We start from the raw sequence: 15,200 nt of genomic DNA on the forward strand, positions 1-15,200 counted from the left end.
CGGGGCAGGTCTCTGAGAAGGGACTGGCTGCAGAAAGGAAGCATGTCCTGCACTGCCTGGTGCTGGCAGAGGGGGTCGAGAGCTGCTGCTGTTTGGAGAAGTAGGAGAGGAAGCGGTGGGCACCGCCAGCACTGCATCACAGTTGGATGTTCTCAGCTGCTTGCCTCCATTCTTACCATTAAGTTTGCGGGAGAAAGAGGATGAGTATGCCGCTGCCAGCTGTGGGAGTGAGATTCGGGAATGGGGCCCTGGAGGTGGGGCAAGGCAAGTACTTCCCATGGTGGAGCTGAATTGATTGTGCCATACTCCTGGTTCCCTTAGTTCTTCCTCACCGGCCTGGGAGGTGGAGTATTGTCATTGGTATACTAGCTTTGGGAAATTTAAAAAGATTGAGTCTATAGTAGTACAAAATAATAAGAACAAGTGCATCACATCATTTGTCATGGGCCGGGATTCTACCTGCAGCCCTTACACAGTGGTCACTTCCTCAGAGCAGGCAGGAAGAGCCAGGCATTGAGTCATCAGGATAGAGGGCAGGATCGGCGCCATGGTCAGCAGGATCAGTAGCATGGTCCTGGTGGTGGTGGCAGACACCGTGTTGGAGGGTTTCCTCAGGTGCTTCTGCTGGGTGGCTTTAGAGCAGGAAACTCTAGCCTCCACTTCCTGTGAAAAAGCCTGCACATGACTCCAAGTTGGGCTGAAGCCAGTCTTCTTGGCCTACATGCGTGAACAATACCAATGAGTATAAATTACCATCCTCAGAGCCTTGGGCACTGACTGTGACATCTTGAGCTAGGTAGACAATAGCACCAAGGAGAGGTAGCAGACTGGGAAAGGCGCACCTAGGACTCTATAGGTAGAAGGACCCCAAGGGTTTCCCTTCACTGCCAGGATTCCCCTTGGTGGGGGCGCTTCCTGTCTACTTCCCTGTTCATTGAAAAGTGAAGGCTTCCCATCTCCATATTTCTCCACACCAACAAACTCCAAGTTCAAGCTCCAGTCCCTAACTACTCTCCCCATGTTCCATGGCCCCAGAATAATTTCAGCCCTAGTAGCTCAGGTGCTCTGATTTCTTTCCAGTAGCCTGATCCTTGTGTGCCCTTTCCATCTCCTCCTCAATGAACATGGTGCAGAAATCACTGGCTCTCCATACCCTCACCCCTCACTCCATCAGCCCACCGAATGAGACCAGAGATTGGCCTCGAATCCTGTTGGACATTGAACAAACAGCCCATTCTTTTCAGCGTCCCACCTTTCACCCATCCTCTCATTAGCACACAAACATTTTGGCAGGCAGAGCTGAATTCACCATCTCGCTCCAATGCGTGCATGTGAGGACCCATATGGATGCACATTGATGTGTGCTACTGTGTCTGTGTGGATGAATGTGTGTCCATGTGGTGTCCATGTATATATGTGAGGTCATGTGTGTACCACTCTCAATAGATGTGTTGAACATGGGAGTCTCTCATGGCTAGGCTTCCAAATAGAGAAAACCTCATCTGTGTCTATACTTGTGAAATTCTCACCCCATGTGAAGCTCAGATCTTGCATTTCCTTTTTGTTTCTTTTGTTCATTGTTGGCTTGCATGGATTTGAGACAGAATCTCTTGCCTGGGTCAGACTAGCCTTGAACTTGGTATCCTCCTCCCAGAAGCTCCCACTGCAGGAATAAGAGGCCTAGACAAGGACAACTGGTTGGCAGTTTATTCTGTCTAGACACAATGTGCAGGGGCTGAATGTCTACAAGAGTGCAGTGAAAATGATGGACACCAGCTCTAGGGTTCCCAAGCCTTGGAAGGACACAGAGTCCTTTCAGTGGGTGTTAGCCCCCACCCTTCCTGATCCCTGCAAAGCAGGATACCTGCAGGGAGGCAAAGTGGAGAAGCTAGTAGACCACTTAGTGCCTGCCCTGCTCTTCGGAGATGCCTTGTTTATCCCAGTATTTCTGGGGACATACCGCACTTTCACAACTGCCCATCACGTATTGAACCTGCTGTTCAATAGGTAAGCGCTACCTCTGATCCTTGGATCTAGCCCACTGGCTAGGCCTTGGCATGTGCTGCACGAGTGAGGATCTGCTTGGATCCTGGCTACTGGCATGCTAGGACCAACATCCTCACTGCCTGAGGCTGGAGCGGTGGGATGGGCCCTGAACAGGCCTGACCACATCATGACCTTAAATCCCGGAGAGCACAGGGCTGTGGGTGGAGCTGGGAGACGGCCCCTCACTCATGAAGACCCGCTTTGTCCCAACCCGCAGGATGTCAACAAGGGCAGTGAACCTAAGCTAGAAGGAATGAAGGGACAAGAGACACGAAACACGAAAAATGACAGCAAGACAAGGGTTCTGATCAAGCTGCAACTTTTTATTTTTCACACAGGGGTATTTATATGCTTGGAATAAGGAAGCTTTTTCATTGGCCATTAAGGAAGCTTTTTCATTGGCCGTAGCAGTGCAGGATGTTTACTTAGGGCAGGAGGAAAGGGTGGTCATTAGCAGTTGCAGGATGTTTACTTAGGGCAGGATGAGGGTCGGATTCTGTAAACTCAGCCTCAAGATGTTCCAGTGAGACAGTCAAGCCTATTATGTTGAGAGACTCACCTTTTGGCTCCCGACATCTCCCCCTTTCTTATTTAGAAAACTGACCATCAATTGTTGGCTGCTCTTTTTAAGGGGGTGACAGAGGTTCTGTTCCTCTAAGGGCCCAGGGTTTTTCTCCGCTCCCGAGCGAGCGTCCTCACTTGGGGTGGGGAATTTTACAGGCCTTGGCATGTTTTTTGAGGAGACGGCTTGTGGGTATGCATGCCAACCATCATGCACCAGAGCTTGCCACTCAGGGGTCTTGGGTTTTGGGATCTCGCGGATCCATCCCCCTGCAGTCTTACCTGCACCGTTGATTAGAGCATTTTTTCTTCCTCCCATAGGTGCATCCTCCCCCAAGCGGAGGGGCCTATAGGAGGAGGGGCAAACCTATCCCTTATGGCAATAGGTCTTGCCCGTTGAATGGTCAGGAGTTATGAATAAGGAGAAGGGTTTTCTAAATAAGAAAAATGAAGGGGGGGTTCCCACTGGAACAAGCTCATGGCAAAACACTAATTAAAAGCCTGGGGTGAATCCTAGATCTTAATGCCTTGGTCTGCCATATCAAGGTGATGGTGATGAACCTGTATGGGCTTAGAAGCCAAGAGATCAATCTGTTGCTTAATAAATTCAAACAGGAAGGTCCCCATCTGAAGTTCTAGCTGCATCTGTAAGAGAAAAGGAATCATCCTCAGGGGGAAGGTTTCCCCTGGGTTGTGGTAAGCCATTCACCTGTTTTATCAAGCGTTCTGGCAGCCACCTTGGGGCCGCTTGTTCTTGATCTAAAATACAGGCTGAACCTCGCCCCCAGATAAGAACAGGATCTGGGCCCTTGCATTTGCCTGTAAGGGGGTCTCGACACATGACAGACGGGCGAGCAGAACTGGAAGATGGATGCCAATGCCTGTCAGCTGCCGAGTGGCCTTCATTGTCCAGAGTTAGAAAATTAAGGGCGAACAATGTGTGACTAAGGCGATCCCTAGGAGTGGAAAATGAAAAGGCAGAGGCTTTGAGGCGAGTAAGCCAGGTTTTTAGGGTGTTGGTGGGCTCGTTCTACAATGCCCTGACCTTGGGGGTTATAGGGAATCCCAGTAGTATGACAAATCTGAAAAATAGCACAAAACTGTTTCAACTTGGCACTGGTATAAAATTTCATTAATCAAATTCCAATAGGAAAGACGGTAGCAGGAACCTTTTCTGGACCAAAGGTTTCATAATAATCTTTTAAACAATCTCCTACTCTTTGTCATCTTTTTGCATCCATGATTCCTTCAAAGGGGAACCAAGGACACAAGTCCTCTATGAATGAGAAAAATAATTGTAAATCCCTTTTCTTAACCCGCGTTCCCCGTGTCTTGAAGGCCTCCTTGAGGTCTGACAGAAATAGATCATGTGACGACATTGCTTGTCCCATGGTGGGTCACTCACCTTGCGTCGTCCTCACTCTCCTCCTGGATCTGTTTCTCGGTGGGGTCTGTCGAGGCGATCTCTGACTGTACTTGGCCAAGTTTTCCCAGAGGACGGCGTTCCTTCCTTAGTCAGAGGCTCAGGCCCCATGTTGGGCACCAGTTGTCCCGACCCGCAGGACGTCAACGAGGGCAGTGAACCTAAGCTAGAAGGAATGAAGGGACAAGAGACACGAAGAATGACAGCAAGACAAGGGTTCTGATCAAGCTGCAACTTTTTATTTTTCACACAGGGGTATTTATATGCTTGGAATAAAGAAGCTTTTTCATTAGCCATTAAGGAAGCTTTTTCATTGGCCTTAGCAGTGCAGGATGTTTACTTAGGGCAGGAGGAAAGGGTGGTCATTAGCAGTTGCAGGATGTTTACTTAGGGCAGGATGAGGGTAGGATTCTGTAAACTCAGCCTCAAGATGTTCCAGTGAGATAGTCAAGCCTATTATGTTGAGAGACTCAACTTTTGGCTCCCGACACCTCTTCTCTACATTGAGGCTGAACATGGCTGAGACCTCAAGCAAAGTGTTTTCCTAATTCATAGTGGTACTATATATTCCATCTGAGGGGACTGACCTACCTGAACCTCACTAGGAAGCCCAAGGGAAACACTGACACCCCAGTTGCCCATTCAGAGGTGTGAGGAAGCTAGTGGGCTCATAAGCTTGTGTGGGGACCCATTTCAAGACACTTGGAACCACTCAGTAAAAAGAACAGGGAAATCCTTGTCATCCTGAGTTCCATCCTGTGCTCAGGAAAACCACTGGGATTGTAGACATCATGTGCAGACACAGTATGTTTGACATTCTCATGGTGTCCCCTAGATACAGCCATTTCCATGATCATGAGAAGGAAAAGGAAGACGCGCAGGAGCACCTGCAGCGGTGAGTGCCTGGGGGAGGAGGGAGGGCATGTGTCTTCAGAGTGGGTGCAGTGGAGAGCTGGCCTTGGAGAGGCCTGGGCAAAGGGAAATGGCAGCCACTCCTGAAGGAGGCCTCAAGTCCAGGTAGAAATGTGTCCATGCAGGGAGCTAGTTTGGCTTGTTCTGTGCCTGAGGGCGGGGGGTGGGGGGGTGGAAGAAGCCTCTGGCACAATGTCCACCCAGTCCCACGTCCCTGCCCTGGGAAACCTCAGGACCAAACAGAACAGAGAAGGCCTACACTACTGTTGCAGTGACCTCTGTGTGCACAAGGGCCAGGATGTGCTCTTTTGGTTGAGAGCCAGGCAAAGACCATTCTCGCAGATGGCTCTAGGCTGTCTGAATGAGGACATTCTGGGTTTGGGGGATAATAAACATAAGGACAAAGCACCCCAGGGATGACAGGTTGGGAAGCATGACCAGGGACACCAGGAGGTGGTGTGGGTGCGGTGGGTTTCACTGTGATGTAGGTGGAGTAGCATCCCTTGTGTAGACACAGCCAGGTTACCAGGTCTGCCATGGGGTATAGACAGGAGTAGGCCCAGGAGCCCAGCTCCAACACCTGTGCTTGAGGAGTCTGAGAAGAGGCGAGGCCCAACCTCTAACTTTGCTATTTCTCCCACTACATTAGGAGCTTTCTCTTTCATTTTGGGCTCATGGATGAGGGAGTACCCAGAGGACTTCACTGAAGCACCGGACATGTCCTGCCTACCACATCTGGTAACATATTTAAACTGCAATATGCCTGGCTCTGTGGAGGAGCAGCAGGCCCATCTTCTGCTCAGCCAGCTGGAGCACATGCATTCCAAGCAGCCAGAGCTGGAGGGTGAGTAGCATGGGCTGGCAAAGGACAGAAGAAGTGGGAGATTCCAAGCTTTCTCCACCTGAAGGCAGCTCCCAGCCTACCGTGGGGCCCTCATCAGGACAGTCCAGGAGCCTGGATGGCTTGGCATGAAACCTGTCCTTGCTAGGCTTCCTGGAGTGGAGTCCAGGAACAGGAGCTTCCTAGGCAGGCAGGAGTCTCATTTATTTAGGAATGACTGAGGGGAGGGCAGTGCTGTAGGAGATCTTTGCTTGCAGCTGTTCCACCAACTGCAAGGCTTGATGAGAAAACCAGTGTACAAGAGTCACCTGAACCACTGGATCCAACACCCCGCGTAGAAGCAGGACTACCATGTCAGTCAGAGCTGGAACTAGCTGCAACCTCAGAGGCCCCTTCAGGTCCAGGAGCTGCAGTGGAGCTCCAGCGAGAACCCCAGACTGACAGATGTTCTGACTCGCCTTTACCATCTTTGACTGAAGAGATGAAGTCAATGGTCCACTACCTTCCACTGTCACCAGCACCAAGTCTGGATCTTGACCTTCAATATGACGTAGGTCATCTCTCAGGTAAAGAAATAGTGGCTGCTCCCCCAGTGACAGAGGCACTAAGTCCAGTGGCACCAATAGCTTTAGAGCCAGCGATTGATGTGCCAGTACATGCAAGAGAAGACAGGATGTCAGTGCCAACTCCTGAACCCCAGCTGTCTGAAAGCCAGGCTGACCCAATTCTGCTACATACCCAAGAACAAGATACATTTGCAGCTCAACCAGAGGCCCCAAAGTCCACTGCAGGGAACAGCTCAGGGCCAGAGCTAGAGGCTGCAGGAGAGAAAAGATGGGAGTCTGTTCTCTGTGCATGCATGTGGGGAGCAAGTGCAGTCTTGCCCGCTTGCTGGCAAGGCTGACTGCCTTGAGCCTGTTGCTGAGCAGCCAGAGCCACCCATACAGAAGCCTCTGCCACCCAACTGGGATGTAGCACCTGTCCCATCTGCGCAGCTGGACGCTGATGAAGGCTTAGGAAGGGACGCTCATCCAGTTACTGATTTGGACGAAGACCATGAGCTGCCAGTGGCTGAAGACACAGATGGTGCTCTGCCCTGTGTGGCCAAGCCAGAGCCTGCTTGCCCACCATCTAGCAATGCAGACAGGCCAGCAGATATCGACTCAGATCCCTGAGAGTGCAGATTTCGTCCAGGGAGCAATCCTGAATTTCCATGATGGAATCAGACCATGCTGAGGAGACAGCTCGAGTGCAAGAGCGGTTGCCCGACCTGAAGGTGAAGCAGTTGTCCCTCATGGCGGTGGTGAGTAGCTTGGCAGGGCTGGGCGTGCGGGCTTTCCTTTGCACCTCTACTACCACACCTGCCTCAGGGCAGAGTCACGCTGACCCTTTGTTTCCTCTCTGCAGAAACTGTTCAAAAGACTCGTCCTTTATCACTGTTTGAGATACGTGTACATACGACCTGACCAGAAAGAGTGTGTGGAGCGCCTGGCACCCACTCTGCTTCCCATACTGGAGCACTGTGAGCAGGTCTCCAGCTGTGTGATCAGCACGTGCCTCGGGGACCACAGCATGGAGGCAGCAGAGAGAGCCCAAGTGGTGCAGCACTGGATAGAGGTGGCTCTGGTATGAGCAGGAGGGGCCCAGGGACCCTTCTTCCCTTTCCCACTCCCACCAGGGGGCTGCCTGCCCACTCATAGCCACTGCCTGAACCCTCAAGCCCTCCTTGTGCTCTGCCCTGGCTTGCACTGTGTGCACTCCTGCTCTGCTTCCACTGCCATTCCACCCTCTCCCCTATGATCTCCGCATTCAGCCCAGGAACAAAGGCTCAGCCCCAGGGCCAAAGCAGGACCACAAGGAGCTCCCTCCACAGCTCACCTCACCCCTTCCTCACCCATAGGAGTGCCACTTTCTGAAAAATAGCTCCACCTTTGTTCCCATCATGTGTGCTATGCACAGCAGCCAGCTCCAAGGCCTGAAGAAGACGTGGAGATTGGTTGGCAGGTGGGTGCACCTTTCTCCTGGGCAACCCTTGCTTCCTCAGCCTAGCATCCCTCATCTGGGAGCCCAGTGGCAATTCCCCATGGCCGGGACTGCGGCTCTGCCCAACTCAGACACCTATGGCCTTGCTTAGGATTTGCCTGTGTGGTTGGGATTCCTTTTGTGCCATACTTTTTCCTTCGGACACAACATGCCCACACCCGTCTGTGCAGTGCTCTTCCAAACAAAACCACACTGGAAATTGGGGTGAAACTGGAGGTTTCCCCTCAAGACTTGGCTCCAAACCATGTGACCTTAGGATCACAGTGGATCTCCTTGCACAGCTCTGTTCCCATTAGGATGAAGTCCTGCCCCAAAATGGGCAATGCATTCACACTCCTCCCCTCTCTCGCCCTCTCCCATCTGTCATCTTGTCTCTGCCCCTCCTCCAGGGAGACTCTAGAGGTCTCCCTGTCAAGCTTTCCTCCTGAGTGTGGCCTGTGATGAGGCTGCCTCTCTACAACCTGCCTGCCTGGCACCGCCAAGCCAGGCCCTGGCTTGGTTTCTGGGTGGCCTTCCCATCCCAGGAGGGAAGCCTTGCCAGTCACGGGGGTCAGCGGGTTCCTCCAGACCAGGCAGCCACAGAAACATCTTTTAGGGCATGCAAATGTCCACATCCACCCTGGAGACAGGCCCTGCCAGGCTCTCTAGCCTGCCCAGGGCTACAGTGCTGATGGTCACAAGGAGCCTGAGATCTAAAGGACCAAGCCAAAGCTGTCACACCCCATGGAAAGAAGGGACTCTGGAGGATTAAATGGTTAGAGAATGAAAGCCTTTTACTCCCATGCTCAATGCTGCCAGAGGCAGCAGAGTGGGGACAAAGAGCCTCATGCTGCCCCTTGACCTCCAGCAAGAGCCCGTGTCCTCCCCAGCCCCAGAGTCCCACAGCAATGCTACTTCTGATGCCCCATGCCCCCAGACCTCAGTGCTGCTGATGACATTTGGCCATGTCTCAGAGAGAGGTCAGTGAGGGTGGCCGTGTGACAGCAGGTGCTCAAGCTGACATAGCATGTGGGAATAGCATGGCCTTGTCACTGAAGCCTCAGTCTCTGCCATGTCCACAGAGAGTTGAGCAGTGAGCAACCTGTCCTCAGGCCCCTGGCATCCCTGCCCTAGACTGAGAACAATCCTAGTCCAGCTGTGCACTTAGCCTGCCCTCTGCTGGACAGACTTGGTGGGGCACCAAGTGGTAAGGCAGCCTTCGGGGTTCAAGCAGTATTTTCCTAGCACATTGATTCTTTGCCTTGCAAGGCAAAGACTAGGAGAGGTGAGAAAATGGCACCTTCCACTGCAGGTGGCCGTCTGTGCAGGTCCCTTGCCTCTGTAGATGGCCACATTGGGTCCAGACGACGGGAGATGGGGCGCTGAGCCAGGAATCTAGGATAGCTTCCTGGGGGTGGACACCTGATCTCAGTAGAGACATGAGCAGAGGGTGTGAGAGAGAGACAGGAGTGAGACCATGGAGAGACCCAAAGTCTACTGCCTGGCCTACCCTGCACTCCTCCAGGCCCATCACCCTTCTGTCCTCTCTCTCAACCAGGAATACAAAGTGATTGCAATGATCAAGAAACTGCAGAGCGCATGTCAGGAGCTCCACGTGGTTCCTGACCTGACTCTTCTGTCTTAGTTCAACAATATGAACCGCCTAAGTGAATTAGAAAGGTGAGCTGGGGTAGACAGTGAAGGCAACAGACATGGGGATCCCCGTGCCAGCCCCTGAGAACTTATACCCTGAGTCAAGTTCCCCCTGAGACCTGCTGAAGGCAGGGTGCTTGGGCTTCTGAGTCCCCAGGAGCCCTGGGAGGGAGCCCCAGTGTGGAGCCTGCTGTTCTCACAGCCACTTCCTTGTCTTAGCTCCAAGCTCTCCAGGGAGCTGGAGCCTCCCCGCAGGGCAGGCTTCCTGAGCTGGAACAACAAGAGGAGCCCTCCCCTGAGGAAGCCCTCCAGAAAGTAAGCACATAGGCTTGCAGGGCCAGGGACTCACCAGGGACTGGGTGGTGGGACAGGCAGCCCAATGAGCTGGGGCTGCCCTCCCACCTCCTGCCACACAGCCCCTTGTGTCTGGCTGGTGTGGCCTGAGCTCTGCCCACCTCACTTTCTTCATTGGGGTTCCATGGTGGACCTCACTCAGAAGATTGGGCAAATGGCTACTTGGATGTGAGCAGAATAACGAAGGCCGCCTCAGGCCTAGGGGCAGTGGGTGTGGACAGCCCTGTGTGCTCAGAGAAGCCCTGGAATTAAGGCAGTCCCTCCATTCAGTTCCCAGGCCTCAAGCAGAGAGCTCAGCAGCAATAGCAGCTCCCAGTTGGAGACCTGTGAGCAGCTCAGCAGTGGGAGTGGCAGCCACACACCCAGCGTGCACTGGGGCTGCTCACCCAAGCCTTGTGCACACTCAACCCATTATATCAGTGCCCCAAACATCTATAAGGCAACCATGATGACAGAAGATGAGGACATCTTGCCATTCCTGAGCCCCAGACCTCCAGCAGAACTGGGCATCGGGCTCTATCCTAGGCTGCCCTTTCTTCAGCCAAGATGCCTGCACTCCAATCACATTTTCCAGTGCATCATGGGAATGCATTGCACATTTCAAATGTCATGGATTACCCATTAGGGAATGTGGGTGGGTGGGTGATTTAGATTAAAATATTAAGTTAAAATATTAATAGTCTCTGGGGCTGGGAAGTTGGCTCAGTGGTAGAGCGCTTGCCTTGCATGCCTGAGGCCCTGGGTTCGATTTCTCAGTACCACATAAGCAAAAAGAAAAAAGCCGGAAGTGGTGCTGTGGCTCAAGTGGTAGAGTGCTAGCCTTGAGCTGAAGAGCTGAGGGACAGTGCCCAGGCCCAGAGTTCAGGCCCCACGACCGGACCCAAAAACAAAAAAAAAAAATATTAATAGTCTGTTAAAATAATTTCTTAGTAATAACATGGTTTTTGTGGGTGCTTTTCTTTGCCTTAGTTAATGGCAGAGACTTCCACATATCCTACTTGAAGATGAAATCTTTTCAGGCTTGGAGATCATTTTTTGCAGAATGAGGAAGAACAGGTCCCGCTCGGGGCTAGGTTTGGAAGTGTTCTCACGGACCATTCCACAAGCCTTGAAATCTGAGTGTTGAAACGTCTCCTGTGCAACAGCCTTGATCTATATGGGAAGCTGCTGGCTGGCTTCTGTGCAGGCAGGGAATCCACCCTCAATCTGCTGGGAGGGACTGGAGTCACCATGCACAACTGCAGGACCCTGGGGGAAAATCAAAGAGAGGTCACACCAGACCCAGGGCAGTGCTCCAGGGAGGGAGACACTGCTGAGCTGCAAGAAGAGCTAAAGACAGTCAAACCAAAATCACAGTTCTTCCAAAGCAAGTACCTGCCTAAATCCCTAAGTACACTGATGAAAGAAAACATGCAAATAAGCAGACATAGATCACAGAAAGCAAATTAGTCAAATGGCAGAGCCCTAGGTAATGTAAGTCCTCTTTACCCATCATTTTATTGAGTTCAAATAATTCCTCAATAGTTGCCCTACTGGGCACTTATGCCAGCTACAGGAAGATTTATTATCTTTGCTCTATTAAACAGTTGAAGAAAGCAGCCATGGCAATAGCACTTCCCCTTTGTGTTTACTTCACAATACCAGAGTTCCAGTAGAAAAAATGCCCAGCAGGCCAAGCATACAAACAACCTGGAAGGAACACAGGGGCTGTGCTTCTAAAATACTGCACAGAGCATGTCATCTAATGGTCATGAGATTGTTACAGGGACATTTATGGTTTTAATTGTTGCAGAAATGTTTGTGGTTTATGCACTTGCAAAATAACTGCTAAGGTTCACTTCTCTACAGCAGCTTGCTTGCACCTACTCTAACAGAATGCATGTTTTGCCTTTATAAACCTTGAACTACTTGAGTTTGGGGCTGCTCACTCCCAAGTTGAGTTAACACCAGCCTGTCCATCCAATAAACTCCAGCTTTTAATGATAGTGGTCAGCGTGACTGAGTTTGTCAAGAGGGGTCAGTCCACCTTAATCTGACCCCATTTGTGTTTAAAACTGTGAAAGCCAGATCTCCAGAACTGTTTCCACAGGCTGGAGTCAAACTGCAATTCTCTCAGTCTCTGGCATCTTAGTGAAGTAGGGATGCTGGGTCTAACCAGTTCCATCATGGCCACATAGTGGATAGCATACTGGGTTTAACTGGGGCCATCTTGACTTCCAGGTGAAGGAAGAGGAATTCCCACCCCCCCCCCCAGGTGCTGGGCATGCCTGAATTGGGAGAGGCAGGGGTGGGGACTTGGATGATATGTTACTGGACCTTTCAATTCCGTGCTCTGAACTTGGGAGAGACTTGAGTTTCCTGTGCCCTGTCCCCTGACGTGACACTATTTTAGGGCAGACAGCTCAGAAGCCTTTAAGCCAAGCCTAGTGTGCTGTGTCCATATCCTGACTCTCCTCTGATCAACATGGCCTCCCACTTCAGCCTTCCATTGTGGTTCATATGGGTTGTTGGTATGGTTTTTCTGGTCTTTCTTTCCTCTCTGCTCTCATGGCTCAGTTTTCTAATAATGTAAGTGTATTCACAGGACTGCAAGTCTTTGTGACAGGAGTCTGCCTGTAGATGTCAACTTTTTAATGAAGACTCCCAATTTGGCCTCTCAAAATGTGGCTTCTCTGGATCTGACCAACTGGTTTTAATTTACAACATTAGCACCTCCTCTTACCTGATCAAGGAAAACATCCTGCCTCTGTCATTTCTTTCCAAGAAGATATGGAAGGAAGGAAACTCATTTAAGTCCTGCCTGTATCCTCATTGTAGACAGTGTCTTGTTGAGTGTCGATGGATGCAAATTGTCCACAGGAGCTAAAATGACTTCCTAGTATTTAAAGGTGAAAGCAATCAAATCACAAGAAAGACAAATTCTGACCACTCTTTGATTCTAAAAATAATGGCTTTGTCCTGACCATATTACACTCACCACTGAAATTATGTTTATTAAGACGGTGCCATCTAGACCCTTAGCTACCAATGAACCATTCTTTTTATTTTTTATTTTTGTCGGTTGTGGGACTTGAACTCTGGGCCTGGGCACTGTCCCTCAGCTCTTCAGCTCAAGACAAGCACTCTACCACTTGAGCCACAGCGCCACTTCCGGCTTTTTTCTTTTTGCTTATGTGGTGTTGAGGAATCAAACCCAGGGCCTCAGGCTTGCAAGGCAAGCGCTCTACCACTGAGCCACCTTCCCAGCCCCCAATGAACCATTCTTGAGTTATAGATATTCAGGTCATACTTCACTTTCAATTGAGAACCCAGGTATAGGAGAAAAGATAAATCCAAATATTAGATTACTCATGAGAGGAATTGATTAGACTTAAGACCCTTTTCCAAGATTAACATCGTGAAAATGGCAATACTTCCCAAGGCTATCTACAAATTCAACACGATACCTATCAAAATTCCAACCTCATTCTTCAAGGAAATAGAAGAAGCAATCCAAAAATTCATATGGAACAATAAAAGACCCCGAATAGCAAAAACGCTCCTCAATGGAAAGAACACTGCTGGAGGAATATCAATACCAAATTTCAAACTCTAGTATAAAGCCATAGTAATCAAAACAGCTTGGTATTGGCATAAGAACAGACCTCAGGACCAATGGAATAGAATTGAAAACCCAGAAATGAATCTACAGACCTATAGCCATCTAATCTTTGATAAGGGAGCTAAAACAATAGAATGGAAGAAAGACAGCCTCTTCAGTAAATGGTGCTGGCAAAATTGGTTAACTACTTGTAGAAAACTAAAGCTAGATCCTTATATATCACCCTGCACCAGAATCAACTCCAAATGGATCAAAGACCTCGAAGTCAAAGCAGACACTCTGAAAACATTACAGGATGGAATAGGAGAAACCATAGGTCTCCTTGGCTCAGGCCGAAATTTCCCAGAAACACAACAAATCAAAGAAAGGTTGGACAAATGGGATTGCATGAAGTTGCAGAGCTTCTGCAGGGCAAATGACATAGCTAGCAAGATCAATAGAAAGCCCACGGATTGGGAGAAGATCTTCACTAGCCATACAACGGACAAAGGTCTCATATCTAAAATATACTTGGAACTCAAAAAATTAAATCCCCCAACAACAAATCCTCAAAGAAACAACTGCCCAATAAATAAGTGGGCTAAAGACTTAAAGAGAAACTTCTCTGAAGAAGAAAGAAGGATGGCCATAGACACATCCCTAGCCATAAAAGAAAGGCAAATCAAAACAACATTGAGATACCACCTCACTCCAGTTAGAATGGCAAAAATCAAGAACTCTAACAACAACAGATGCGGGAGGGGATGTGGACAGAAGGGAACCTTACTTCATTGTTGGTGGGAATGTAAACTTGTTCAACCACTTTGGAAAGCAGTATGGAGGTTCCACAAGACTCCACATAGAGCTCCCCTATGACCCAGCAATCCCACTTTTGGGCATTTACCCAAATGTTTACAAACAAGACCACACTAAAGCTACCAGCACAACTATGTTTATTGCAGCATTATTTACCTTAGCTAAGATATGGAACCAACCCAGATGCCCCTCAGTAGATGAATGGATCAAGAAAATGTGGTATATATACACAATGGAATTTTATGCCTCCATCAGAAAGAATGACATTGCCCCATTTGTTAGGAAATGGAAAAACTTGGAAAAAATTATATTAAGTGAAGTAAGCCAGGCCCAAAGAAACATAGGTCCCATGGTTTCCCTTATTTGCAATATCTAGTATATCTATGAGTCAAGCTGAAAAGGTCAGATAATGTGATGTTAGGAAAATGAACCCTTAGATATGTATTTCAATGTTTTTTTTTCTTTCATGCATTTGTTTCTAATGCATTTATAAGATTATCTCTTTGTTGCTTTGTATGTCCCTCCCCCACAGTATAACCCCTGCTTTCACTATATTTGATGTCAGTATAACTTGTGGAGGAGATGGGGAAAAACAAGTGGTTTAAGGATACAGGTGGACCTGTTGCAACAATGAGAAGTACAAGTTGTCATGTCGAAAATGAGCTTTACAACGTTGGTGTGGGGGCGGGGGGGAGTGGGGGAGGATTGGGTGGGGGGGTGCGGGGGGGGGGGGAAGCTGGGAAGGGATGTGAAGGGTAAACAAAGGAGGAGGCTGCAATGCTTGATAAGAAATGTACGCATTATCCTGCCCATGTAATTGTAACCCCTCTGTACAGTATGTTCACAAAAAAATAAAATCAAATGAAAAAAAAAAGACCCTTTTCCTCTTGCAAAAGTACCTATGTGAAAATACATAGCATATAAAGCCACTGGTTTTTGGTTTGAATTGTTATCTGTAGGAGATAAGAAGTAGCATTCCCTTCATAGTCTAA

At 49.4% G+C, this 15,200-nt stretch overlaps 1 protein-coding gene across 16 annotated transcripts in view; it reads left to right on the top strand.

Annotated features, from left to right (window-relative positions):
- Positions 1–14,886, top strand: part of LOC138825660 (engulfment and cell motility protein 1-like) — an 84,752-nt gene extending 69,866 nt beyond the window's left edge. For 3 of the 16 annotated variants that reach the window (XR_011371462.1, XR_011371473.1, XR_011371474.1), the window contains 3 exons: positions 4,866–4,925; positions 5,592–7,086; positions 7,191–10,426. Coding sequence is in view for 1 of the 16 variants with exons in the window: in XM_070020333.1 (XP_069876434.1) it covers positions 4,866–4,925; positions 5,592–5,649 (118 nt within the window). In the remaining 15 variants the exon portion in view is untranslated. Of the gene's footprint in view, positions 1–4,865; positions 4,926–5,591; positions 10,427–12,396 lie in introns of those variants that run through there. The other 13 variants (XR_011371477.1, XR_011371478.1, XR_011371464.1 and 10 more) reach the window with 12 other exon arrangements.
- The last annotated feature ends 314 nt before the right edge of the window (positions 14,887–15,200 follow it).

The sequence above is a fragment of the Dipodomys merriami genome, unplaced genomic scaffold, assembly GCF_024711535.1.
Source record: "Dipodomys merriami isolate MVZ:Mamm:240054 unplaced genomic scaffold, mDipMer1.0.p SCAF_1394, whole genome shotgun sequence".
Classification (NCBI taxonomy): domain Eukaryota; kingdom Metazoa; phylum Chordata; class Mammalia; order Rodentia; family Heteromyidae; genus Dipodomys; species Dipodomys merriami.